Source organism: Thunnus maccoyii, chromosome 4 (assembly GCF_910596095.1).
Source record: "Thunnus maccoyii chromosome 4, fThuMac1.1, whole genome shotgun sequence".
NCBI classification, from domain to species: domain Eukaryota; kingdom Metazoa; phylum Chordata; class Actinopteri; order Scombriformes; family Scombridae; genus Thunnus; species Thunnus maccoyii.
This window is the reverse complement of record NC_056536.1, coordinates 32,127,946-32,155,187: the sequence shown is the minus strand read 5'-3', so window position 1 is coordinate 32,155,187 and position 27,242 is coordinate 32,127,946. Positions and strand designations below refer to the sequence as shown.

At 37.2% G+C, this 27,242-nt stretch overlaps 1 protein-coding gene across 1 annotated transcript in view; it reads left to right on the top strand.

Annotated features, from left to right (window-relative positions):
* Positions 1 to 8,468: 8,468 nt before the first annotated feature.
* Positions 8,469 to 27,242, top strand: part of sypa (synaptophysin a) — a 28,124-nt gene continuing 9,350 nt past the window's right edge. Inside the window, exons 1-2 of the mRNA XM_042410215.1 lie at positions 8,469 to 8,541; positions 26,372 to 26,437. Coding sequence (XP_042266149.1) covers positions 8,524 to 8,541; positions 26,372 to 26,437 — 84 coding nt within the window. The 5' untranslated portion in view covers positions 8,469 to 8,523. The remainder of the gene's footprint in view (positions 8,542 to 26,371; positions 26,438 to 27,242) is intronic.

Here is a 27,242-nt window from a genome sequence, read left to right as displayed (position 1 = left end):
GGATCTAAGTAAAAAGAAAAAAGGCCCAGTGTCTTCTCAAATTCATGTTAAATAGAGCAGGTCTAGACCGTAGTCTTTAATTTACAGAGACCCAACATCCCTCCATGAGCTGCACTTGGTGACAGCAGCAAGTAAAAAGTCCCTTTAATGGGAAGAAACCTTAAGCAGAACTGGACTCTAGGTGGACGCCATCTGCCTCGACCTGTTGGGTTGAGAGAAAGAGGGACAGAGAGACACTGTTGTTGTTGTTGTCTTTTAGAAATAAAACTGTATTAGTGTAATGTATTTCCTCATTAGCTACCTAGCATTTATACCAGCCTCTTGTCTATTGTGCTTGTAATTATGTTCCAACCCTCTGAGCTGATTATCTGTCTGTCTGTCTGCGCCCAGTCTGGATTTTGTTTGATGATTCCACTTTTTCAGAAAGATAATTCTTCAGTAACTCCTCCTCTTCCTCCTCCTCCTCCTCCTCCTCCTCCTCCTCCTGGCACCCATCGTGGCCCCTGTCCAGGTGCCCCAGCTGTGGCCCCTTCGGGCCTTGCGCCATAAAATATTGCTAGAATGTTAAATAAATGTATAAATCTGCACAAAAAAATGAAAAACATTGAGGAAATACTTTTAAATGACCTAATTTAGATAAAGGCTTGTTTTGTACAGTATTCTTTTGTAAATTCATAGAATTATCCAGTTTATGCTTAAGGCCGCCCAATCAAAGCACAGATTTCCAGATATAAAACACAAAAAAATTACGTAAAATTATATTCAAATTATCCTCCTTTAACACCCAATAAAGGTATCTTGAGAGCTTTAGGCTTTAATTGTATGTGATTGTCTTATCTATTTACAGTAAATTCCTGGTAAATACTGGTTTTATACTGTACAAAAAATAGGATCATGTGAAAATGGCATACAAAAACATAATTTCAATAATCATTACTTCATATAAACATTATTTGAAAGTAATTACAAGCAACTGTCTACAGACTTTTCCAACTAATGTATAATATTTACTGTATATAAATAGTATTTGACAGTAATTACAAGCAACTATCTAACATATCCGTCTGGCTTGAGCTTTGATAATATGGGTGAAGGGATGTAAGACCTTAAAACACTTGAAAAAACATATAAATGTAAACATAGAAAACGTCTCTATACTCTCTGTGCTTCAGACAGGTCAAGAAAATGTGAGCAGATTCAAATGAATGTTGTACAATCATTGGATGAATCAGGCTGTGGGGCGATGATCTCGACCAATGATATTGTTTGAGTTCTGGGGGCGGGTCCTCCCGGCGTGATTCATCCAATGACTGCGCAACATTCAATTGTTTGCATTTACGCGCACTTTGTTGATCTCTGCCTGAAGCGCAGAGACTACAGAGAGAAACTTTCTCTGGATAAAGTAACGCAAGTCATTTCCCAAGACTGTTGATTTGAAGATGATGACTCACATTCAGCTTTCAGTAAAGGTAAGGTAATCATTTTGTTTTTCTTCTAAACATGAAGTTTCATATAAAGAGAGATATAAACTGAACTTGTCATGAGTTGAGCTAACACCAAGGGCAGCAGAGAGGGAAAGTGAGATAGTAGCATTCAACGCTAGCTACAACTTGACATAACTAAAGCCTTGATGTTGCATAAGTGCCAGAATTTTAAAATGTATGTGGAGTCAGCAGTGCTAATGTTAGCATTTGCTTTTTGTATGCATTAAGTAACGTTAAGTCTGTGTGGTGTCAGATAACATAGCGTTATGCTAGTCCTAATGAAGCTATTAACATTAGCCTTGAATCAGAATCTCACATCAGTCATAGTAACGTTAAATAAATTACATTTGTCAGTTGACCATTTACATGTTTCAGCTCCTGTTCTGTCCTGCAAACATTAAATAAAAGGCTGTGGCAAGTTGTGACCTGAGAAAGACTTTAAGTGACAGCTAGTATGCTAGTGTTAATAAGTTTAGCCAGTTAGCTTGATAAGTTACTAATATTATTTGTTAAAGAAACATCAGACCGCCCAGCTGCTCCTATTTACTGCTAGTAAATACGTTACCAGTAACCTGCTGTCTACCGTCTAAGTTAGTGTTGGTGTGAAGAACACACAATGCACCACAATGCAGTAAGATTTACAGTGTGGTAGTGAAATGAGTGTCGTATGCTGTGTAAGTTTGTGTGAGTGTGTGTGTGTATACTGTGCAGACAGGCAATTATTGTTCATTTTTCATAAGCCTGGTTGTCTGCTGGTCCGGGCTCTGAGGCTGTGGTACCGTTTACCAGACGGCAGAAGCTGAAACAATCCGTAGTTGTGGTTAGAAATACATTTGTAATACACTTGGAAAATAATAGAACACCTCAAAATATGTATGTTTTAATTTAATGTTAGTATATCAATGTGTCACAAATTTATTGATAAAATAAATATTTTAATCATGATAATAATTTGAACTTTGCATCCCCCAGCCTCTTCCTGAGTTGTTTTGCATCGCTGGCATGGTTTTCCCAGGCACAGTCTTCACATACGGCCTGCATGGTTATTGGAAGGTTCTGGGCCTCAACATCCCCATGGTCATACCCAGCCTCACCCCCCTGCAGGAGGGCGTTCTCAGCCAGGGGAAAGCCAAGTGGAGTTTAAGGAACTGCTTCTGGGTGCTACACTGCATGACCCAGGCCTACTGTCTGTTTACCAGGTGTGTGCACTAGCTAACTCATTATATAGATCAGTGGCTAAACCGCACTGTCATGCTGGAACTATTACATGATCTTTTTCATTTTTTGTGCAGATTTATACATTTGTTTCACATTCTAGCAATGTTTTATAATGAGATTTTCTTTTTATTTTATTATGGTTGGACTGTAAAAATGTAGACAATGTCCAAAGTAAATATCCGTATTTTTAAAATAAATCTCTGTAGAATAACTAAAGGTTTTTTACTGTTATTTGACGGTAAGTGTTTGGCAACTTTTGCTGCCAGACTTTTTACCATTTTTTTACGATTTTATTTTACAGTGTGGCAGGAGTAATGTACAGCAATAAAAACAGTAAAAAATAACAACAAATAAATAACAAACAAATCTGCCGAGAAGGAAATACAGCACCAATAAAAACAATACAGTGTAGAAAAATAAAAAAACAAACAATAAATAGCAACCATGTCTATGAAACACTGTGCAACAATAATATCACCCAGCAGACACTTAAAATGATCCGCTGACACATTCCTGTTTAAATCCAATACCTCTTGTAATTTGTTCCATTTATTTGGTGCAAAAAAAAAAAAGATAAAAGCTAATTTTCCAAGCTCAGTATTGATCTGAGGAGTTTCAAGGGATATAAAATATCACTGTGAGTGTGTTTGATGACAGATGGATTTAGGTTTTAAAAGAGAAGTGAGGAGGTAGGAGGGGAACTTGTCTAGTAAAGCCTTAAAAACAAAAAGTAGGCAGCGTGTTTCCCTCCGATCACTGAGAGAAGATCAACATGTTGGTATAGTTCACAAACATACATCACCGTTATCTAAGACTGACATCCACAGAACAACCACAGAAGAAGAACAGACAGACAGAAGAGGAAGGAAGGAGGAAGAGGGAGAGAAACTGGTTTAAAAATGATTATTGCATTTATTGTTGGAAATCTAATAGTAAAAGTAGAAAAAAGTTCAAGTTTTAAATCATGTATCATCATAAATCATCATCATTAAATCATTTACACACTCCGGTCATGATAATAATGACATTTATTGTAAATTTAAACATTGTTTCACGTGCTGAAACAGAGTTTGGAGACTTTAGGGATGATTGTTTAAGAGGAGGGAGGGAAGCGAAATGAGTTAAAATGATTATTTTATTAACTTTAAGCAACTTAATGACAGAAAACTCTTCACTGTGATAAACTGCTGTAAAAATACAGTCAAATTCTAACAGTAAGGTACTGTTTTTTCTAAATACTGTAAATTTTGATGCTTTTTGGAGCCAAAACCAAGATCATGTCAGGATGTAGGAGGGATGAGTGGACCCAAATGCAGGACTGAAGAAAAACGTTTTATTTTGACACGAGCATACAAACAAAAGGTGACGGGACAGGCTTGACAGGACAAAAACAGACGATCCAACAAAGACTCAACTGAAAAGCAGACCTTAAATACAAACTAAACTAATCAGGCAATGGGGAACAGGTGACAAGACACAAGGAAGGGTAGGCTGGGAGTGATTGGCTGAGGGAAACAAAGGGAGCAGGGCAGGTGAGGGGAAGAGCACACGAACACAGGAGGAGGAAACACAGGGAAACCAGGAAACCAAAAAACACAATAATCTAAGCTACTGGAAACCAAGCAGCAACCTCCGGGGCTGTAAAATGAAGCCAATGCAGAAGTGCCAAAAATTGCAGTTCCTTGAATGACCACTTGAGGCTCCAAAAGCGAGTCATTCCCCATAGACCCCCATGTTAAAATGCCCAACTTTACAGCAGAAATAAACATGTTTACAGTCTGGTACAAACAACGGTTTCGGTCTCTGTAGCTAATTTCCTCTTTCATGACAACTGTACGGGGGGTGAATTTTTTTATAACTCACCCGTTTAAGTTTTATTAAGCCGTAAAGTTCTGCATAATGAAGGACATGGCTGCTTTGAGTGACAGGTCCACCAGCCGCTAGGTGGCTTGTTTCAGCCATTTGGCCCGCCTCTTTGCCCATTTTTGATTGGCTGGGAGTTAGGCAGCGTCACGCACTGCCAAGATGGCGACGGCCAGAGCGGCTCACTTTGAGCTTCAAAACTGCTCTTCAGAAACCAACGGGTGACGTCACGGTAACTACGTGCATGTTTTTATACAGTCTATGCTGGAAACCCCAAAAGAACACAAAAAGTCCAAAAACCAAACAAAGTCCAGGCAGGATGTGACAGATCAGACATTAACAGTCAGCTACTGTAAGATTTGAGGGTAAAATACAGTATTTTAATTTTCTCTGCTGCAGCGATGGAAGAACAGAAGCAACAACCAACCATCAACATCATATAAACATCATTCATCCTCCTTTTGGAATCAAACCAGAAGCTCAGTAACATCTTACTGAGAAAATAGAAAATACATTTGTGCATCTTGTTACCCAGTTATAGTGACAACGTTTACATTTTTACTAACATTAAACTGGTATAATCCCAGTAAACACCTGACTGAGTGTTTTTCAGGTTGTGTTCTTCAGTTGGAAGTTTGAATTACTGATATTTAAGCATTATTCTTACTGCTGTTTGCAAGTCTAGTTTAAAGATTGTTTTAGGATGACTGTTTTCTCTTGAACTACACATCAGACCTAGTCTATAACTTCACCTTGTTTATCCCACTTGTATTTCATAATTAATAATAGCCTTCAATCTAAAGCACGTAACGATTGAAGGTTATTCAGATATGTAGTCAAGTTGATAAAGATATAAGTTATTTTAGCTTTAGTGTGTTTCTAAGCTGTAGTTTCCTGCCAAGTTGCACTAAAACCTGGAACATATCAGATTGATTGATATGTTTACATGTTTTCATTGTGATTCACTCTGAGAGGAGAACAGACGCCAGCTGGGGAAAGTAAATTCCTAAGAAGACAAGAAAGCTCACAGTGAATCCTCATCTCTCTTCTGAAGAACTTGACGTCACTTCAAAAAGGAATTTTAAGTCTCCTTCTTGTGTAAAAAGTTTCTCTCTCCCATTCAGTTCTTTCATTTCTCTTTCTCTCACTCTGCGCTCGATTTTCATTCTTGTTTCTTTCTCACTCAGTGAACTTGGAGCTCAACCTTCTGCTGTTTATAACAGAGAACATTTGAAGGCATTACAAACTGTATATCCTTCAATCTGTTTGTTTGTGCTTTTATATTTTTAAACAGTAGTTTTAAAAGCAGTTGCTGTTTTGATTCATGACTAAATTCTGCTGGCAGTTCAGGATATTATAATGAAGGGCTTGAACCTTGAGAATTATTCTTTTCAAACACATACTTGAATCTACTCGACATATCTGAAAGCTTTTAAATAAATGTTCAGTTCCATAAAGCTGCCACTTGATGTTAAGATTTTACATGTAAAACTGAGCTGATCTCATTACTGAACAATTACGCCTGAAGACACGCTGTTATTTACAGTATATGTCTGCAATTTATAGTCGTTTTTATTAATATGAATAAGAAGAAAACTTTTGTTTACTCTAACATTTACAGTAAGAAACTGTTCATCACATTCTACAGCAGAATACTGTTTTATTTTTACAGCAATTAACTATTAAAGTAAATTACAGTAGTGACACTGTAAAAAAAAAACCCTGATAAACTACTGGCAACTACAGCTGCCAGTAGTTTACTGTACTACTGTATCTGTAATTTTACAGATTTGTTACAATGGACCATTAAGATTGAGTTGTTATTTACAGTATATGTCTGCAATTTATAGTTGTTTTTATTGATATGAATAAGAAAACTTTTGTGTTTACTGTAACATTTACGGTAAGAAACTGTAAAAAAAACAAAAAACAAAAACAAACCTGATAAACTACTGACAACTACAGCTGCCAGTAGTTTACTGTACTACTGTATCTGTAATTTTACAGATAGATTTGTTACAATGGACCATTAAGATTGAGTTGTTATTTACAGTATATGTCTGCAATTTATAGTTGTTTTTATTGATATGAATAAGAAAACTTTTGTTTACTGTAACATTTACAGTAAGAAACTGTAAAAAAAAACCAAACAAAACAAAAAAAAAAACAGTAAACTTCTGGTAACTACAGCTGCCAGTAGTTTACTGGCTTTTTTGTAATTTACTGTCTGTTTTTTTTGTAATTTTACAGATAGATTTGTCACAGTGCTTTTAAATATAACAATATGATTTTTCTGATTTAAGAAAAGAAATGAAGTAATTTAGAAATCCTGGTGAAATATGAGTCTAGTGGTTTTCTGACTCACCTGTAACGTCATCAACATCATGTGAAAGATATGTACAAATATAAAACTGAATATATTTTAAACCTTATAGGCATCACCATCACTGATCATCATCATCATCATCATCACCTGCACCATCACACGTCAGTATCTTGCCTATTTTTTACGCGTGACGCACGCGGTTCTCAGCAAAAAATAGACAGTGAAGATGATCTATTGATAGTCATATTGACATCATGGCAGCAATATTACACCTTTCACTATAGTTTCAACGTCTATTTGTGTAGAATGTGTCACAGAAAAAAAAACTGCGGGTCAGCCTACGCGGTGCACGCCGGGGCAGGAAGCCTCTCTGGCGGGGAACTTCAGAGCGGAGAGTCGGTGACACACGGAGCTTCTTTTCTCCTTCTCGCTTTCTGTGATATTAGTTCAAACCGGAACTCCTGCCTGTTGTTTCACCTGCTTCCAAACGGAGATTCAGTGTTGTTATTTTTTTCCTTTATTTGTTGTCAGTTTCCCTGCTGACAGTTAGTTTGGAGGTTTGTTTGGCTCGTTTGGGGAAGTTGGTGTCGCCTGGAGGGATTTTCTTCTCTTGGAGCGGTGACAGCAGGGGTTTAACTGGCGGAATAATCGATATAACCAATAAAAACCCCATCATGTATGAGTGTATGTGTGAGTGTATGCCCATCAGAAACACTTTCACCTCACATAGTATTTATTCCTCACAGTCGAGCACTTCTGAACCTTTTTCTGTCTAAATATAAATGAAACTTATAATGAAATGATATGGAACATTATATTATTTGAAGAACATTATCAAAAGTCAAACTCTACGTAGACAGATAGGGATGTGTGTCTGTGTCGACACCGCGCGCGGCAGTTCAGAGACGCACGCGCTGCTCAGGAACAGGTAGGCAGTGTGTCCCAGGTGTAAAACAACCAAGGAAACTGAAAACAACTGACAGCTGCTCTCCGTCAGTTCATCTCCAGCAGGAGAACAGAGCGTGTTGTTCCTTTGTAGTCTGATAAATAGGAAACTCATCACATTCAGCGCCTTTTTCCCCCCAAGCTGCTTACAATAAAGCCTCTTTTGTCTCAAACTGTTAACTCATAGTTCTTCAGAATGAACGTTTCCTGTATTACTCAGCACTAGACACCCACTGGCCATACAGTTAGGACATAGCATGGACGTCTGGCCAATCACAGCGCCTGTTACTCAGGGCGGGTCTTGATAAGAAAAGCAATGGAATCTATAAGACCGCGTCAACACGTCCTACTACCAAGATGACGCAATCACTCGTATAATATTTCAGTTTTTAAAAATTTGATCTGACAAAATATTTTTTTCCCATATTTAATCCGTTCAGTTTATGTTTGTTATTAAAAAAGAGTCTGAATCAGATGTTTATTTGTTTAGATCATTAACACTTTCATCTCTGAGCTGCTGAAGCGTCTGAATACAGATGAAGAGAAAAAAAAATAATAAATGACGCGAACACAGAAACAACCCCCTCCTCCTCCATCCTGCTCCCTCTCCTCCCTCCTCCCTCCTCCTCCTCCTCATCCTCATCCTCATCCCTCCATCTCCTCTCTCTCCTCTCGACAGGCTGCAGGATGGACCTCGTAAATCAGGTACAAACACTAAACATTCATCTTTTTAAAAAATATATATATATCATTTATTCTCTTTTCTCATCATGTCCTCATGTATGTGTGCTCGGTGGTCGGGGTGTGTTCGTGTCGTGGTGCGGGGCGGCCCGCCGGGGCTTCATGTTTGTGTTTGTCTCCCGGAGAAGCATCTCTGTGTCGGGCCGCATCACGGCTGCAGGACGGTCGGCGGCACGGAGACATCAGACATATTATCGTTATTATTGATAACTGAAAAATCATGAGAAATAAGCGTCAAATGTCAGATATCAGGCTGATTGATCCGTTTTTATTCAGGAATTATTTTTATAGGAATCAAAAAGAAAAAAAACCCCGCTGCGTCCGTTTGTGTCTCTGCTGAGACTGAATGTGTAACATGTCGCTGATTTTTCATGATACTCTGTCTTTATATATTCATATATTCATGCTGTCCGGGTGATATTCGCTGTTTTTACAACCCGTCTGTGTTTTTGGCTGCAGGTTTTCACAGGGAGGAGCGTTTGGTTTGTGGGTTTTTTCAGCCCTGCGCGCTGCCTGCAGGAGAAACGAAATAAAACACCAACCGTCATAAACATCAATATTTCAGCTGCTCCGTGTAAATGAAATGATATTCATGACATTCCTCTGCGTGTGTGTGTGTCTATGTGTGTGTGTGCGTGCGTGCGTGCGTGCGTGTGTGTGTGTGTGTGTGTGTGTGGTTGTAAAATGGCAGCCGGAGGAGGAGGATCTCCTCTCTGCTCGGGATGCTGATGTTGTTGCGGCTCTAACCAGCTCTGCTCTGCTCTGGTTTTTTTTTTTTTTTACTCTTCATGTTTCCCACCCGAGCTGCTCCCGTGTTATTTAACCGGGTTATAACCCGGTGTCACCTGCTCCTCCTCATCCTCAGCAGCTGCTGTAAGATGGAGACCAGCGAGTTTCTGCTGGAATATTCCTAAAAATATTCCTGTGAAATTTATCGTAATATTTTCCTCATATTCCCGTTATAACAAACAGTTCTTCCAGCTGTAATACTCTTACAGACACATTAATCCTTCTGTCCTCTGCAATGAACATCTGCATTCATGAATTTTTCTATAATATTCTGGTCGATTTGATATAATTACTCATCTCTTACTAACAATCCTACACTATTTTCATAACATTCTCGTGTGATTTTATGGGAATAATATGTCCATTATGTAATAATCATGAAATATTCTCATATTAAGTCAAGCAGATTTGTTTGTGTTGAGTCATCTTCTGACTCTTGTTCACTTTATGGTTTTTTTGGATCCTCTTCATGATGACAGTTAATAATATTCCCATAATACTCTTATGATATAACTGAAGCCTTAATATCTTCATGTATTTCAGCTTTCATTTTCTATAAAAGGTTTATCCTGCAGGAAGAATCTAACGTCATGTTTTCTTACATTTACTTTATCATTTTTCTACAATATTCTGGTCAATATGGCTTATTGTACATGTTTCCTATAACATCAGTTATAATAATGACCCATCTGTATTTCACTTCAACGCTTCTATAATAATCTGAGACAACATGTGCTGCAGGTTCTCTATGGAAACAGTATGTTTATGTTCATATTCCTAAAATATTATTTTGTGTTGTTAACATGTGAAGCCTTTTGTTTACAGTATGATGACAGTTAATGATATTCCTGTTATACTCTTATAATATCATTGAAATGATTGCAGGCTTACAGACAAATATTTCCATGAATTTCAGCAGTAATTTCTCTGAATCAAAGGTGACGTCTTAATTATGGCTGCAACTAATTTTCATTATAGATTAATCTGTCTATTATTTTCTCAATCAGTCGATTAGTTGTTTAGTCTATAAAATGTCAGGAAATGATCCAGAATACAACCTGAAATGTCTTTTATCAATCCGACAGTCTAAAACCCAAAGATATTCAGTTTACTGTCATATCTGACAAAGAAAAGTATTAAATTTTAATATTTTTCAGCTAATGTTTGACATTTTTGCTTAAAAAATGACTAAAATGATTATTCAATCATCTAAATACTTGCTGATTAATGTTCTGTCTATAAATTAATCGATTAATCTTCACATAAAAATCTCTGCGTTTAAATTTTACCCAGTTTGGGTCAACATGGCACCAGTGCAACACTGGCTTAACTTTCCCCATTCAAATCTGTCACACAAACTTTAGCTAAAAACCGTCACAAATTTATTGTTTCTCATGCAAAACAATGTGCAAATGACATTCAAAACATACACAAGTTATTAATAATCAATAACAAACCATGACACATAAGTTTTGAAAGAGTAGATCAGTGTTTCCCAAACTTTTCTTCTGGAGACCAGTTCACATCAGGCCTCATCTATAAATCATGAGAAGAGCAAATTTGTGCATAAATGAACATTTTTACATCAGCTTATATCATCCTGAGCAGGTAAAGCAGCCGTTTCAAATAGTATGTTTGATAAATCACAACTTCATTTTATGCACTTTATTAAAAACATGTTAAATATTTATAAATGAGACCAAATACATGCATTTAAACAGACGCAGAATGAACGTTAGCTTTTCATATTAGAGTCAATGTTCAATAATCAGAACAATATGAACATTCATTACTATGAAAAACAGGCTTGTTGTTGAAAGTTTATTGAAACGTTCATATTATCAGAACATGTGGGTTCATGTTTAAATGCAGCTGTTTTTATCAAACAGTCAGTTCGTTAACAACATCAGGTCTATTATGGGATATTTACTTATCCTGAATATGATCTGCTCCAATTATCCAATTGTGCAGATTAGTTTCACTTACATCTTGCTAATGTGATGAGTGGCCTGCCGTGCAGGACGCGCATATCGAGTTCAGTCGACTTCTTCTGTGTTTTGTCTTTATTTTTGTGAAAACAGAAGCTCAAACTCTGCGCTCGTATGAGGTCGTGAAGGCAAAACGTTCTCCTCGCTTAGGACAGGATGTTCGGATCAGATGCAGATCCAGAATGAAGATAATGCTGTGCATTCATGTCTTCTCTTCTTTGGCGTGCGATCGCTGCTCAGCTCTAACAGCTCTGTGTCTTCAGCAGTTCGTTTCCAGTAATGGATTCAATTCAATTCAAAGGGATTCTGAATCCAACTTTTGTCGCTTAAAATGTCAGAACTCTCTGCTGGGAAAGAGCCACCAAAGTTAACAATGACAGTCTGAATAAGTCCAGTCAGATGTTTAAAATCTGTGTCAGTGCTGTTATTTATATGCTGTAACATGTAGCGGTTTGGCTTTTTGCCGCCTGAGTTGTGCAAGAGCCACGTCTTCAGGGACTTCTGGAAAGCAAACCGGCAAAAGATGTTCTATGTGAGACATCTGTGCTCTCACTGAGCTGCATAGATGAATCCCCTGCTGCTTCTTGAAATAAACTGCTCCTCAAGGTTGTCTGAAACATCATTCATTCTTCAGGAAACCGGTGTTGTTACTCAGGAGGATGCGTTTTTTTCATTTTTCTGCTGACTTTTCGTCAATGACTGCGCCGTTAAACCTGCAGCAGCAGGAATGACTTCACGTCCGTCCTCATGGGCGGTGGTTTGGCTAACGTTAGCTGTCGTCTGGTCTTTAGCCGGCTTTTCTATTTTATTAGGCAGCATCCATTTCTTATGTCTGGCAGCAGAATCTGTCAAGTAGTCGTCTTGCTGACTACGCCAGTCTCATCATGAAGAATAACTCTCCTGTCTGAAGCACTTTAATCTCACTACTGACTCAACGTTCTGAATTTATGTCTCTAACGTTAATAATTATGTGAATAAACATTAGAATGAAATGTGTCATTGTTTAGAACCAGAACAGTGAATATGTGTAAGTTTAGTGGATTTCTTATTTCCAAATTTGCATTTTTCTGTCTGTTTCACTCACACTGACTGATGATAGAACAATATTATTACCAGCTGACTGAATATTATTTTATATCAGTTCATGTGAGAAACAATGACAGAAGATTCTTGCATGCAGCATAAATTCCTGAATGTTATTCAATCCAGTAAAATAATCAAACACATGTATTGAAGAACTACTATAATTGCAGTCCCATTTAGGAATATATTTCTATGTGCACACTGATTGTAAACATAAAGTGCTACACAGGGTTTCTGCAGGCTTCGCCAAGTTAAATTTAAGACTTGTAAAGACATTTTAATACCACTTAGAATACAATTTAATTAAGCAAAAAGTTAATTAAGCAATTAACTTTTTGCTAATCAGCTTTTCAAGTTATTGATTAAGTTACCTTTGAAATAAAGAACGAAAGAAAAATGTTTCAGATCGTTTATTAAATGTTGGCTTTCAGTGTGCTCCGGTGTGGATTGTGACAAGAAGTTTTATTTATAAATTTTAGCTCATTTTATACATTTTTTTAATTAAGCTGTGTTTGAAATCTAATACACAAACATAAATAATATGTAGGAGAGATTCAGCACCACAGACTGACAAACAAAATGTTTTTTTCAGTAAGTGAAGATGTTCTGAAAACACATATAATAACATATTAATACAGCATGTGTGTGTGTGTCCAGTAAAGTGAAGTCATATATCTTCCTACAGTACAGCAGCGTCAGTCACATGACGTCTCTGCAGAGCAGCAGCAGCCAGCTGTTTACGGGTGCTGATGCATTTGGGGCTATTTGTAGAAATTGAATTGCATACTGCCATTAAAGAGCAGTTGCTGAGCCAGCTGTCCATAAAGTCCATGCTGCATCTCCGCCGTTTAGCCGGTGATGCCGTCGAGCTGTTTGAAGCTTTGTCCTCCGAAGGCCTGACGTTTCCACGGCTGGCGTTTAGCGCGTTGCTCCACCGTTTTCGACTATGCAGAGAAGGAGCCCGGTAGCTTTGTAAAGAACATGATTTCTCTCGCTTCTAGTCTGTCCTCAGCCAGTTTGTGGATGGTAGCGCTCCTGAGGCTGTGACTCTTTAGAGATACCATTGAACCCAGTAACTGACACCCACTGGCTCCAAAGAGTGTCACACCTCCTCTAACTTTTCTCCTCTGTTTGGATGAAGGTAAAAGCCTCTATGTAGGTCATCTTAGATGTGTTTGAAATGATGAAACAGTTCACTCATCAGGCCTTCAAACATCAAACATTGACCCTCTTCTGCTTTGATGATCCTTTCATGATGGTTTTTGTGGTTCTTTGTTTCCTCGTTGAAGGTGAGTGTCACGTTTGGTGCCTTAAGGTAGAAATAAAACAGGAATCAATTGGCGAGTTTGACCAAGTTTCTTCATAACACCTATTATTAGTATTACTTTGTCATTATTATGCTATTATACAAGTATTTTAGCCTCTTTGATGATGATTAACCCAGCCGTCGAATCTCGTTTTATTACAAAAGATCATGGTTGAGGTTTTCTCAGATCCTCCTCTCCTCTCCTCACAAAATGTAGCTGGACGTTGAACCAGACTTTGTTTACCAGCCTCGCAGTGTGTTTGGGTTCATCGCCTCTGAGTTCAGTCATAGCAGGATGATGTTCAATTATGTAATAGTCAAAGTATGAAAGATATCAACTGTTAGGGATAATAAGGCCTAGAATTATTTACCAAGTCTAATGTGGAAATAAATGTCAGTTTATGTGAATTTATTTCACTTTTGTCATTACTTCCTGGTAGTATATAACAATCATTCTCCATAATAAAACTAATTACTCATTAACATGACCTGGATAAGCAGCAGACAAAGAATGGATTAACTGATGGATAGATTAAACAATTAAACAATTAATTTAAGGTCAGAGGTCTGGAACAATAGAACTGGGGATTTTCAAGCCAGGTTTTGCTAAAATCACACAAAACACATTTTATAACTAACATTTAAGATATTTATGAATGAAATTTAAGACTTTTAAATACCTCCTAAGGCCTTTTTCAAGACTTTTCAAGACCCATAGATACCCTGTAAATAAATGATGGGCTTAAAAAAGGAGATAACCAGAAGAAACCAAACACATCTTTAACAAATACCAACCAGTGACAGACATGAAAACAACGTTAGTCCCTAAAGTAAAAAAAGCTTTCAAAAAAGATGTTGGTCGTGTTACGACCTCAGACAAGACACTCAAGCACAGGAACAGCCTTAATATCCTTAACAACGAAGGGACAGGGGGTCGAGGTTAGGGCTCAGAGGCGGCTCTCCACACCTTGGATTAGATGTGGTCGTCTCCTGGAACCTGTAAAAGACCAGTCAGGAAATCATGCATTCAGCAATACTGTTGTTACCCACAGAAGAACAAAAAAAAAGTACGAACTGAAACAACGTCTGACTCACAGACTGGACGTCCTCCATCTTTCTTTTCCGAGGAACACCGGTGGTGCAGAGCCTTCGACAGCTGCTCTGCATTCCTGCCTGTGAAATGTTCAAACCTCTTTCCGTGTCTGTAATTGTATATTGAGCAACCACACACTTTAAAATGGTCTCTCTACTCATGTGTGATGGCTTTCTCTTTAATTAGAAAATCATTTTAATTCACATTTTTAATTTTCTATGAGGACGGCACACCAGCAGAGCAGACATGTCGTCCTGTTAAGAGTAAGTAAGTATGGATGCTTAAACTGACCAGAAAGCATGAACATTTCTTGGCATGCATAGTCAAACTGTGCCTCCATGATGATGTAACAGGCAAACTGAGTGTAAACTGTGGTTACATGTTAGTGTTTGTGATTGTAATGAAACTCGTCATCGGCATGAAGACACCACAGGACTGTACAAGAAGTCCCTGTTTAAAGACTGGAAGGAAATATTGATTTAACAGTAAATGAATTAATTATTGCAGCACACAGACATTTTCTATTCTAACACTTGAAACACAAATCAATATTAACTGTAAGTCGCAGCTTATTGCAGTCCACTCACCCGCTGAGCAAGAGTCATAAAACACTGATGTTATTAAGTATCCTTCAGTCTCACTCCATAATAATTATAACTAATTTATTTAAGAGCATTGTTGAAAGCATTTTATACAAAAGCTTTTTATTTACACAGTCATGCAGCCATATACTTTTATGCTATTATTGTTTCCATTATTATTATTACTTTCATGAAAAAGTAAAATAATATGTGAAGCCATAATTTAGACTGTCATACAAGTTTATATAACTGTTGTATAAAAACAGGAAGTAGGAGGTTATAGATAACTGATAGCAGGTGTTAGTAAAGATGGAACATCTCTCCAAAAAGAACAAATTTATAGTCCTGTCATACTTTTAACAGGAAATAAAACTCTACTGGTTGTGTTTTCACGAACCGCTGCATCTGGCTGGTGAAAACTGGTTATTTCATCCCCTAGAGCTGAGTAATATGGCCAAAAATATGATCACAATAATTGTTATTGATCAATCAATATTTCTGGATCGATATTAATCACATCATATACATATATGGATAATGCTGCCAGTTTGAAGAGTATCCTGATAATCAGTGAAGCCTGAAGAAACCAGAGGGTTCATTAGTTAAACTTAGAATATAGTTTATTAAACGTAAAAAATAGAATAACATAATGCAAACATTTAACTCTGCAAACATGGTTTAGTTTAGAATATATTTTGTGATAAAAGAATATATTGATTTGCATCTTAATGTAAACATTTAACTTTCTTTATCTGTTTTAACAAAACAATACAAGTTAGCCTGCCTTGTAACTTAAAGCTGTGATTACTATCACATCAAATTCCTTTGGCAGGTCAACAAACGTTTATAGAGGTTCAACCAAGACACAAAAAAAGTAAACAAATGCATCACAAATGTACTGTAACATTCATACACGCTACTGTAAGATAAAATACATTTAAAAGGTATTGATTATGTTCTAATTTTACAGCTCTCAAATGTTTTAGAGGTAGAAATCTGAGTAAAAAATGCTAAATTGTAATTCAGTTATTATGCTACATCTTTTATATATACAGTATATATTCTGCTGTAATCTCTTCATTTATCTTACTGACCACATTATTTTCTGTGCTTAGTTCACATGTCACCAGATTCGCTAGTTTTCTTTCTGAAACGACTCTAGTGTTGATATCTAGCCATTCGTTGCTACTGTGTTTACTTAGCTTACTCAGCTAGCTTACTTAGCTGGACGAGGCATCGCATCATGAAGAAATGGCTTCCTGGTGAAAGTATGTTCATGAAGTAATTATTTTTTTCTCATATTTGATAAAAACTGCTCTGTGAACATCCTGCAGATCTTTAGTATTGGCCTCATGAAAGGTGTCGTAGAGGGCGGATCAGCAGATCCTGTGAATGGGTGGCCATTCACTTCAGATGATTCCAGTTTGGTCAGCGGCCATGGCAAGTTCACGTCCAGTTTTGGTTTGCCAGCCAACAAAAGGTTTTCTTGTGCAGCCTCTGTGAATCTTCCCTCAAAAGGGCAGAAAGGCGTAATGTCAGGTTCACCAAATATCTTGCGAATAGACCTTTTCCTGCAGTTACATGACGAGATGAGAAAGTGTTTTACAAGTGGTCAAGAGCACTCTTACCAAGATAAGAAAAAAACATCTTATTTTCACAGTCCCTCACATTTGAGAAACATAAAAAAAAGCCCTGCATGAATATCATATAATTAAATTTAGATTATATGTTTTAGAGTCATTAGAATAATTGGATTATTAAATTTGTGGGCTAAAGAAATACTGTTGGTCCATTGATCCCAATTAAGACTACAAAAACCCTTGGGTGATACTGCATGCATTTTGAACGGCTTACATACCTCTCTAAAATGCTTTGGCCACCCAGGCCTTACACAGAGAGTGCGTTTTTAGAGATTGCACAGATCTAATTGATGAGACGGATTAATGGTTCCCTAGCCATTTCAGATTGCCAAGAGCACTGCTTTTAGATTTGTGCAATACTCTACAGCCTCAACTCAGGCAAAACACACTCCGGTCAAATCTCAGGCCTCCACACCTGCAAGTACTTAGCACAATCAGCCACAGGATCCTTTCAGAGAGAGAAAGGAGACAGGTCAGGCATTTCACAGCCTTCTTTGAGTTGTGCACTTCCAAGAGTACTGAAAGCTATCGTATCATTCATGCCCCAGTACATATTGTTTCAGTGCAGTGCTAATGAACAGACAGAAATTAGCTTTTTTTTTGCTATAGCTGGACTCCAAAATATCATTGGCGCTGTAGACTGCACCCACATACGAATCAAAGCACCCTCACCAGATCCATTCCCATTCCTCAACCGTAAACTGTACCACTCCATTAATGTCAAAATAATATCAGATGCAAACCGCCACCTTCTGATGATAATATCTTGTGTGCATGAGTCGGTTGTCCGTCCGTCACAATGGCATCTACCGAAGAGTGTACACATACAAGATAAGTAGTCTTTACAGTCTTCACAGTCCTCCCACCCATTAAAATCAGCAGGAGGTTTTTCGATGTCAGTCACTACAGGAGACACATGCAGTCATGGTCTGCTTTACAACAATGACTCACATTATTAGAGCCATATATAGTATAGAGGAGTACTCACCAGGCATGCTAAACGCCTCCCTCTTGTGTAAGTCCATTATTACAACAGGAGGATGATGTCCACAAATGACACAGCAGTAATTGCAATCTAAGGATGTGAGCGCCTCAAAATGGAGGACTGCATGCAGGATGGGGTGGTGGTCTGGATATTTTGTATTGTTTGTGCCTGCTACAGCATCCAAAGCCCTTCCAACAGCTATGTGATTTTGGTTGCAATTAATTAGAGGAAAACATAATGAAGAGTCACACATCTTGCAAAAATAATCGTATATAATTATACTCAACTCATAATGATTATGGAATTGCATTTATGTATTATTTTGAGATACTCAGGGAATTATTTAACAATGCAATGTTCAATAACTGACATAGCATATTAATAGTTAACAAATGCATAATTTGACCTGAATTAAAAGCTCATCCTCCACAACTTCAAGGAGGGAAACAACCCTCATCTTTGTGGTTATCACCATGGGTTCTGAAAGAGGAGGTCGCTCTTCACACTTGATGCAGTGTGTCTCATATGGAAAAAGGTGTTTGGGTAAGAGGTTCTGCACACAAAACATTGCCGGGGAGGTCTGATGGTATAGTTTTATGGCAAATTATGTATTGCAACATGCCATGCAGTTTCTCCCCCTTGGGTGGATACAGAGATAGAAGGGAATGGCACTTACAGGTCCTGTTTCCACCACATCCTCCCCTGCCACAGACTCCATGGTGAGGGTGTCATGCACATCATCAGCACTGTCCATTTTAAAAAGCTCTGGCTTAACTTGAAAGAGCTGCCATTTTGCCAGGCTCTTTTGAAGACACGACTTAAGTGGTGTTACGCAAGGGCAATGCAAGGACAAAGTGTTGGTGTGCTGGCTGTGGTGAACCAGCACACGACCAAGCTTTGAGAAAGTTGTTACTCGAGGTTCAAAGACCGAGATTTAAGTTTCTTTCACCTTCTGTGTTCCTTCAGTAATGATAATGATAATTATAATAATGTGACAGTACACACAAGTCACTCTCTCTGGTCTTTAGTGTCGAATACGGGGAGGGCATTCGGGTATGGTGCACTCTGTGTGTATCTTGGTTTCTGGTGAGGGAGGGTCACTGACTACAGTTACATTAGGTGTTGCAGCCTGATGTTGCTTTGATAATGAAGAACACTTTCAGAGGTGTTTCTCAAAAGGCTCCTTCCTCCCAGTTGCCCTCTGACACGTCATAATGGTAGTGACCTTCTTTTAAACATGCCAGATGAGGTGTCACTCTATGCAGATGATTTACTCCTTTATATGTCAATCCCAGAAAATTCTATACCTCACTTACTAGAAGTACTCAAACAGTTTGGGAAATTTGCAGGTCATCAATTAAATTTCATGAAAAGCCTACGTTAGCAGAGCAGATATGACCAATTTCCATTCAAAGCAGAGCTGAACTGCTTTACATATCTGGGGGTACATGTAACAGGTACATTCACAGCACTCCTTAAACATAACTTAACCCCATTTCTAGATGGCATCAAGAAAGATTTAGCACGGTGGTTGAAACTCCCAATTTCTTTAGCTGGGCTCATTAAGTCTGTTAAAATGACTGTGCTACAAAAATTCTTACACTTGTTTCAAATGATCCCCATTTTTCTACCAAAATCATTTTTTAAACAACTGGACAATTGGATCTCTACGTTCATTTGGAGTAAATGTAACCCGCATATGTGAAAAGTATATCTGCAAAGGTCAAATCCAGAAGGTGGACTAGGTCTACCCAATTTCATGCACTACTACTGGGCAGCAAACATATCTAACTATAACACATTTTCCGACTGAAAAGGCCTGACTTGGTCACTCATGGAGATACAGACCAGCCTCTCAATTTCCACTATATTGCTTCTGACCTCTCCATTACCTCTAAATGCGGGTGCATTACAAACCCTTAAAATCTGGAACCAATTCAGAAGAATTTTAAACTAGCTAGCACTTTTTCCCCAATAACACTTGTAAAGGTAATGAAAGACCAGAGGATTGGCTTATCATTTTAATGTGCAGAGTTGTGCAAGGATGATAATTTGCTCTGTTAATGTGTGAATGTCCTTGAGAGAAGGAATGTGCTTTAGGAGGCCGACTCCTCTCTTTTCATTCTGGCTTAGACCCAGATCAGGTAACATCTTGGGTCTTGGAGTAAACAGGACAGGTTAAAGGGTCAAAGGCCACATATAGGTTAGGGCTCTTGCCTTCCTGTGTCCTTGGGAGATGTGGCTCTTATCTAGTATACATGGGCATGTAAAGGTATACCTTGTGGCTGTTTGCCATTAGCTGTAATCCATAAGTTTGATTTGACCAATCGGTGATCATTTCTTTGTCTCTGAAGACTATAAGAAGGTTAGTTTGGCTTTGCATAGTGAGACAGGGGAATGATTCGCTTTGTGTGAGTTCCATCTCCTTATTGATCAATAATAATTCCATTAATCTTCAGATCAACCAGTGTCTTTGCTTTTATTTCTGTGTTTGTGTCCAGCGTTTTAGCAGCAATTCCATAACACACTTATTCACTTTTTCTCAGCATTACAAACAGACCCAATGCTTCACTTATGGCAAAGAAACAGTCTCGTGGTTTTCCCCAAAAAGCACTTCCCATCCTTCCCCAGTACTCCCCCAGTCGATCCAGTACATTACATCTTAGACCTCTACCCATATAAGAAGGGCCTAATATGCAGTGTATATATTACAATCCAGCACATTAATTCCCTTACTTTAGCAGACAACAAAGCAGTTTGAGGAGAGGACATTGGTACAGTATAGTGCGCCTCCATATGATGCGATGACTTCTCTGTATTCAGAGTGTGGATTTGTAAAAGCTACGTAGAAATTCTGTCTTTTACTCAAATTAAGCCTCCTCTTGCAATAGCAGGCTAACCAGGTGCCCTGTTTTCTTTTTACCAGAACTATAGTGCAAAGACACTAGAGTGGAGAACTCTGATAGTCTGACTCAGTCCACATGAAAACATTTTATACACAGTTTTTTTTCTTTTTATTTTTTCTCTTTTTTGTCTTTAGACATGTATAGTCTATTTACATATTATTATTTTGGTCTGTTGCTTGCTAAACTTATATGTATGTGAGATGTCACCAGTAACTATACCTGTTCCTCAACATGAAGTTTATTTTGAAAATTTAAAAAAAAAAGAAAAACCAAACATGCCAGATCTCACTTGTAAATGTAATATCCTGCAACCACAAGAATGAAATATCCACATTAAAAGGGCAAAAAAAGTACAGGATATACAAGAACACACTAGTCTGTAGGTTAAATTCAACACATGCATGCTCAAGCTCTCTCGCTCTCTCTCGCTCTCTGTGAATTAAAGTCTGCAGGACTATAATAAGTAATGGTTGCATTAATTTACGGTGGTTTGCAAAAGCATTCAACCCTCTCCAGAGTCATCATAACTTGTTGTGTTACTATAACAAATTGTTTATTAAGAATAAACAAATTAGCCTGGGAAATCCCACTCTCGTACTACTGTACAACAGTTAAAAATATTAAATATTCATTCAGGCTGAGATACTGGATTTTTTTTTTCTTTTTATTGACAGCATTTGATTTATTGATTGCTGTTGGAATGTACAGAGAATTTCAACAAATATGACAAAACAAGCTTCTAAAATATATGATCTACCCTAGCTTTAACCCAGTAATGTGTAAGTGATATATATGTAAATATTATATAAATAAATAGATATAAATATACTATATATAAATATATATTATATTGACTCTGATTCCAATAACCTGTCCTTCTGTTCTCTGCACAGCAATCAGTTTCAGATTTCATGATATTTTTACAGTATTCAGTTGGTTTCAACACTTAAACGTCTCTTATTGTCTCTAGAATTTCTTCTTGAATGTCAACAAAGATCTGAACTGACAGACTGAATCATGTGTCACTGTTACATTTCTATAATATTTGTACAGCAGCAACTAACGATTGTTTTCATTATCGATCATTCTGCAGATTATTTTCTAGATTATTTGATTCATCGTTTGGTTTCTAAAATCACAAAAACTCTAACTGACGTCATCAAATGTCATATTTTATTTGACCAAAAGTCCAAAACTTGTTAAATATTCAGAAGATCTGAGACACCGGAGAAGGTGGAACTCAAGACTCCAGAGATTACTCAATTTCATTATTTTTCTGTTAATTGATTAATCAATTAGTCATCTAATAGTTTCAGATCAAAATATTTCAATAATAGACAATTTGTGATTCAGATTTATTTGTAAATGTTATGTGTCTATTATATGATATATAAATTATTTTTTAATTTAGTTTGTTTAGATTCTATTTTAATAAAATATTAAATCAACAATATCCTGAAAAATATTCCTGCACAGGCAGCTCCTCGTTGTTTTAACGTTCCTCTGATGTTTTATAATCAATTGTGACCTTAATGTGTTTTTATTATTAAATATTATAATAATATTCCAATAATTAATCCTGTAAGAACTGCAGTGTTTCTGTGATTTTTAATTTTGTACATTTGGTTGTGTGTATATCTGCAGTCAGAGCTGCAATCAGTCGACGGTCACCAATCAGTTTATTGACTAACTGTGTGGTTTTAATGGACTCTGGTGTCATTTACAGAAACAGACTCTCTGTAGTGAGTGATATGAAATTTGAATATTAAATATCACATCAGTCATGTCGAGTCTGAAGACAGCAGACTGAAATCCGAGAGGAAGTATTGATCTGTTTGTTTGAACACAGGAACGGCCGTAATATCTATAGGGGAGACCGGGGACAGTTGACAGTCATTTTCCTGATAAATCAAAAACCATTTACACTGGAACAGTCCATTTGCTATATTATAAACTTCAATGTGTCACCTACTGAAACAATATATTTAAGTGGTTTTATGAAATATGTACAGGCTGCAAAATTGATTTAAATACAGTCACCCCACTGTTACAACCGTCCCAGTGTACAGGGACGGTTGTAACATGTCAAAAATATATATAATTAATCAATCAAATACTCAAAATGAAAAAGATTATTTAACATTACATTTAACATACAACACATTGTAAATTTATGACATTTTACATTTAATTTTCTATCTATCTATCTATCTATCTATCTATCTATCTAGTTTATGTAGGCCTTTAGGTTTTTGAAATATAAATGAAACTTGGCTATTACAAGGCGTTACAACCGTCCCAGTATCACCAGCCATGTTTTCACCTCATGTGAACTAGCTGTGATTCTAATAATACTCGTTTGGATTTCTAGACATTTGATCTCAGGACAGTATCCAAAAAATACATCTGATAGAAAAGTAAAAATTTTTACCTCAAAAAAAACAAACACTTTTGCTTGGTAACTTTCTCTGGGAGTTTAAACTGTGTCTCCTTTTTTGTAAGCAAGAAGACAATCTAACTGAGCATGTGCAGAGTGAGTGTAATCACTGTAACTTGTTTCTGATTTGGAGGAATTCAAGGTGTTATAACCGTCCCTGGTCTCCCCTACATTACCTACCTCTTATTAAACAAAACTCTTTTGTTTAACAAAAAACAAAATCAAATCAGATCAACTTTAAATTCTCAGAGGAGTGAGTTTTAGACCTGCAACAATATATATATTACTAAATATGCCAAAAAAATATCTGGCTCCATTTTCTTCAGTGTGTTTTATACATAAGCGGAGCGACCATGGGGGGCAGAGGGGGCCCACGCTCAGTAGGGTAGACATAGCGTGCCCGATTCATGTGCACAGCAGGAATAGTTGAACTCTCTTAAAGGTGCAGTGTGTAGAATTTAGTGGCATCTAGTAGAACAGACATGGCAGAAATGGAATATAATATTCATAAGTATGTTTTAATTAGTGTATAATCACCTGATAATAAGAATCATTGTGTTCTCATTACATTAGAATGAGCCCTTTATATCTACAGAGGCAGCAGATCCTCTTCCACGGAGGCCACCATGTTGTTACGGTAGCCCAGAACAGACAAACCAAACACTGGCTCTAGAGAGGGCCTTTTGTTTTTTGGGGGGGTTTTTTTGCAAGTTGTACAGCCACCGTAGGTTCTCCTGCTGTTTTGGAAGAGGAGGGGTATTCAGATGGTTGCAATCTGCAACCTCACCACCAGATGCCACTAAATCTTAAACACTGGTCCTTTAATCTTTTCAATTCATTCTCTACGGTGGTTCTTTTCACTACAAGTGTAATACCGCCTCCGACCACAATGTGGGTTGTAATGGCAGAGTGGCGCTGTCCATGTTTCTGCTCGGGAAGTGAGGACTGCAGGGGTAGTTATTCAAAGTTAATGACCAACTTTGCTGAAAGTTTAATCCAAAATATACTATTTGTGTCTTTTTATGTTTGTGGTGAATGAAACTCGCAAGTCTGAGGCATCAAACTATCCGACCTCACTGTAAAGGACCACACTATAACACAGGCTGAGTGAAACAGGTGACTTCCATAATTTATGGAAATTATATCACGTACTGGATCTTGTACTGGGATTGTCAAACCCGCCGAAGCTTTGAATAAAGTAGATTTTCCCCAGTTCTTGCATTTATAATGGTTCAGTCACCTGTTGACTGTCTGCTTGTTGCTTGTGAGAATTCATTCATGCATATAGAAAACAAAGAGTGAGTCGTGTATTTGACACCTGCAGTGATACTTTTTGACATGACATGTTATCCTACTTTTTACCTTATTTCTTGATATCCTTGATAAATGTGTAGGGTCACAAGATGATAAAAAGTATAAAGCAGACTTTTTAGACTTTCTCTAATTGCACTGATCTCTTTCTTGATAGGATACATCAGCTATTTTATGACTCTCTGAGCTGAGAGTCCAGCTCCACCTCTGGTTTAATATCACTGTAAACTGAATATCGTCGGGGGTTTTGGACAGTTGGTTGAGCAAAACAAGACATCTGAAGTCATCGGGGGTTACTTTTTTGAAAGTCTTTTTTATTGACGAGTAAGTTCCTGCAGTGATCCTCATTTCCTGTTTGGCTGGAATATTCTTTTATAAAATGATGTCTCTCATACACAAACATGCAGCTCACAACTCATTTTCCTTTTTCCTGCTGCTTTTGATTTTGTTTCGTGTGACTGATGATATAACTCATGTAGGTGTCATTTATGTTAACAGTGTGAGAATATGAACATCATTAAAACTGAATTGGGACATTTTCATTAGTTTTTAGTATTAAAAAATGCATCGAGTCTCTATTATATATCTCTGTATGGTTCTTTTGTGTCTGACTCAAGCAAACAGCAGTTATTGAGAGGGATGGGCTGCAACTAACAATGATTTTATTATTGATCAATTGGTCGATCATTTTCTCAATTAATGGATTAGTTGTTTGGTCTATTTAAATGTCGAAATATGGTGAAAGATATCAATCACTGTCTCCCAAAGCCCAACATGACGTCCTCAAATGTCTTGTTTTGTCCACAAACACAAAGATATTCTGTTGATTTGAGAAGCTGGAATCTGAGAATTTGGACGTTTTCTTCTTTAAAAATGAGTCAAAGTGATTAATTACCTAAAATCTGTAGTTGGCAACTGATCAATTAATCGATTAATCATTGCGGCTCTAGTCTGTAATATATGTATTTTAAATCATCATAGTAGCCGTAAAACAACACAATATGAATACTTCTAAAATGATAAATACAAATAAAACGTTGGTTCAACTTTAATTAATTGCAGTAATATGAGCTCACTGTTACTTTACATTAAACACAAGTATATTGGTATGAAAACCATCATTTTTGATTAACAAAATATTCTGTATTACACATAAAAGTATAGAATTTTTTTTGACAAACTGCTGGAAAGTTGATTGATTTTGGGTTATGACGGCTGTAAGAGTGGATGAAAGCATTCAGAGGGACGACGAGACCAAACCAATATTTCTCAAAATTCTTCCCATTTTTCAATTGTTGACAATAAGAAAAACATAGAAAATCACCAGATGCATCCTTTAAAATCCACCAACAATAATCAACTCTGACAGTTTCAGTACTTTTGTTCCAGGAGGAAGCACCAGCGTATCTCCGATCTATATCAGGGAACCGACGTCTGAGAACGAGGGTTTTGATTTCTACACGTGCGCGTTCATGTGTTACTGTGATGCAATAAGATGACGCTTTTATTGTGTGTTCATGCTCAACTGACGCTGATCTGTTTTGTGTCCTCTCGTCTCTCTGCTGACTCTAATATTCACCTTCAGTGTCAACTCGGGTAACAGAGACAGGAGTTATCAGCGTGTCTGTTGTTCTGCTATAAATAACTGTAATGTGTGCTGTCTGTCTCTCTACAGTTGGTGGCCCAAGGTCAGTTCAGGGTGCTGAAGCTTCCTCTGGGCTTCATTAAGGTCTTAGAATGGGTGAGTTCATCAGAGAAACACAAATAACTCTGCAGACTGCAGCACATACGAGTAGTACTTCCTCCACTGTTTTTATACTGACTTTAAAAAAATGTGTTTTTCAACCTGTTTGTTTTCTAAATGTTTGTTTCACTGTTGGAACACGAATGTGATTTTAACATTTTTCTGTCAGTCTGACGTCAGATTTGATGACCGGACAGATCTGGTGTTTTTCACTGTAAACTTTGTATTTTTTATCAGCCTTAAAAAAGTTCTGAGAATGTAAAAAATATTCTTAAAACACTCTGATAATGTGTCTAAAATGTTTTAAGTGTCCTCACATTATGTTCCCAAATTGTTCTGAAAGCATTCTCAAAAAATGTTCCACCGTCTATCCCAAAACCCCCCTATGGTGTCCCTATTGTCACTATTGACAATGTTTCCAAAATGATGTTCTTAAAACTTTTCCCAGATTGTTCTAAAAATGTCATCAGGATGTCCAGAAAATGTTCTGTAAGCAATTTTACAAAGTTACTAAAGGTTCTGAAAGCATTCTCAAAAATCTGATCTTGTAGAAAATGTTCTGAAAACTCTATTTTTAAGGTGTTACCAAACATCAGAAATCCTTCTGTTGTCAAGAATATTTTTAGATGCTGTTTTTAAAATCTAAATTTTTCCAAAACATACTGAAGACGTTCCCAAATAACAGAAATCCTTCTGTTGACAACGCTATTAGAATGTTCTGTAAGCATGTTTACAATGCTCCTAAAAGACCTGATAGCATTCTCAAAAATATAAATAAATTATTCTTAAAATATTCCCAAAA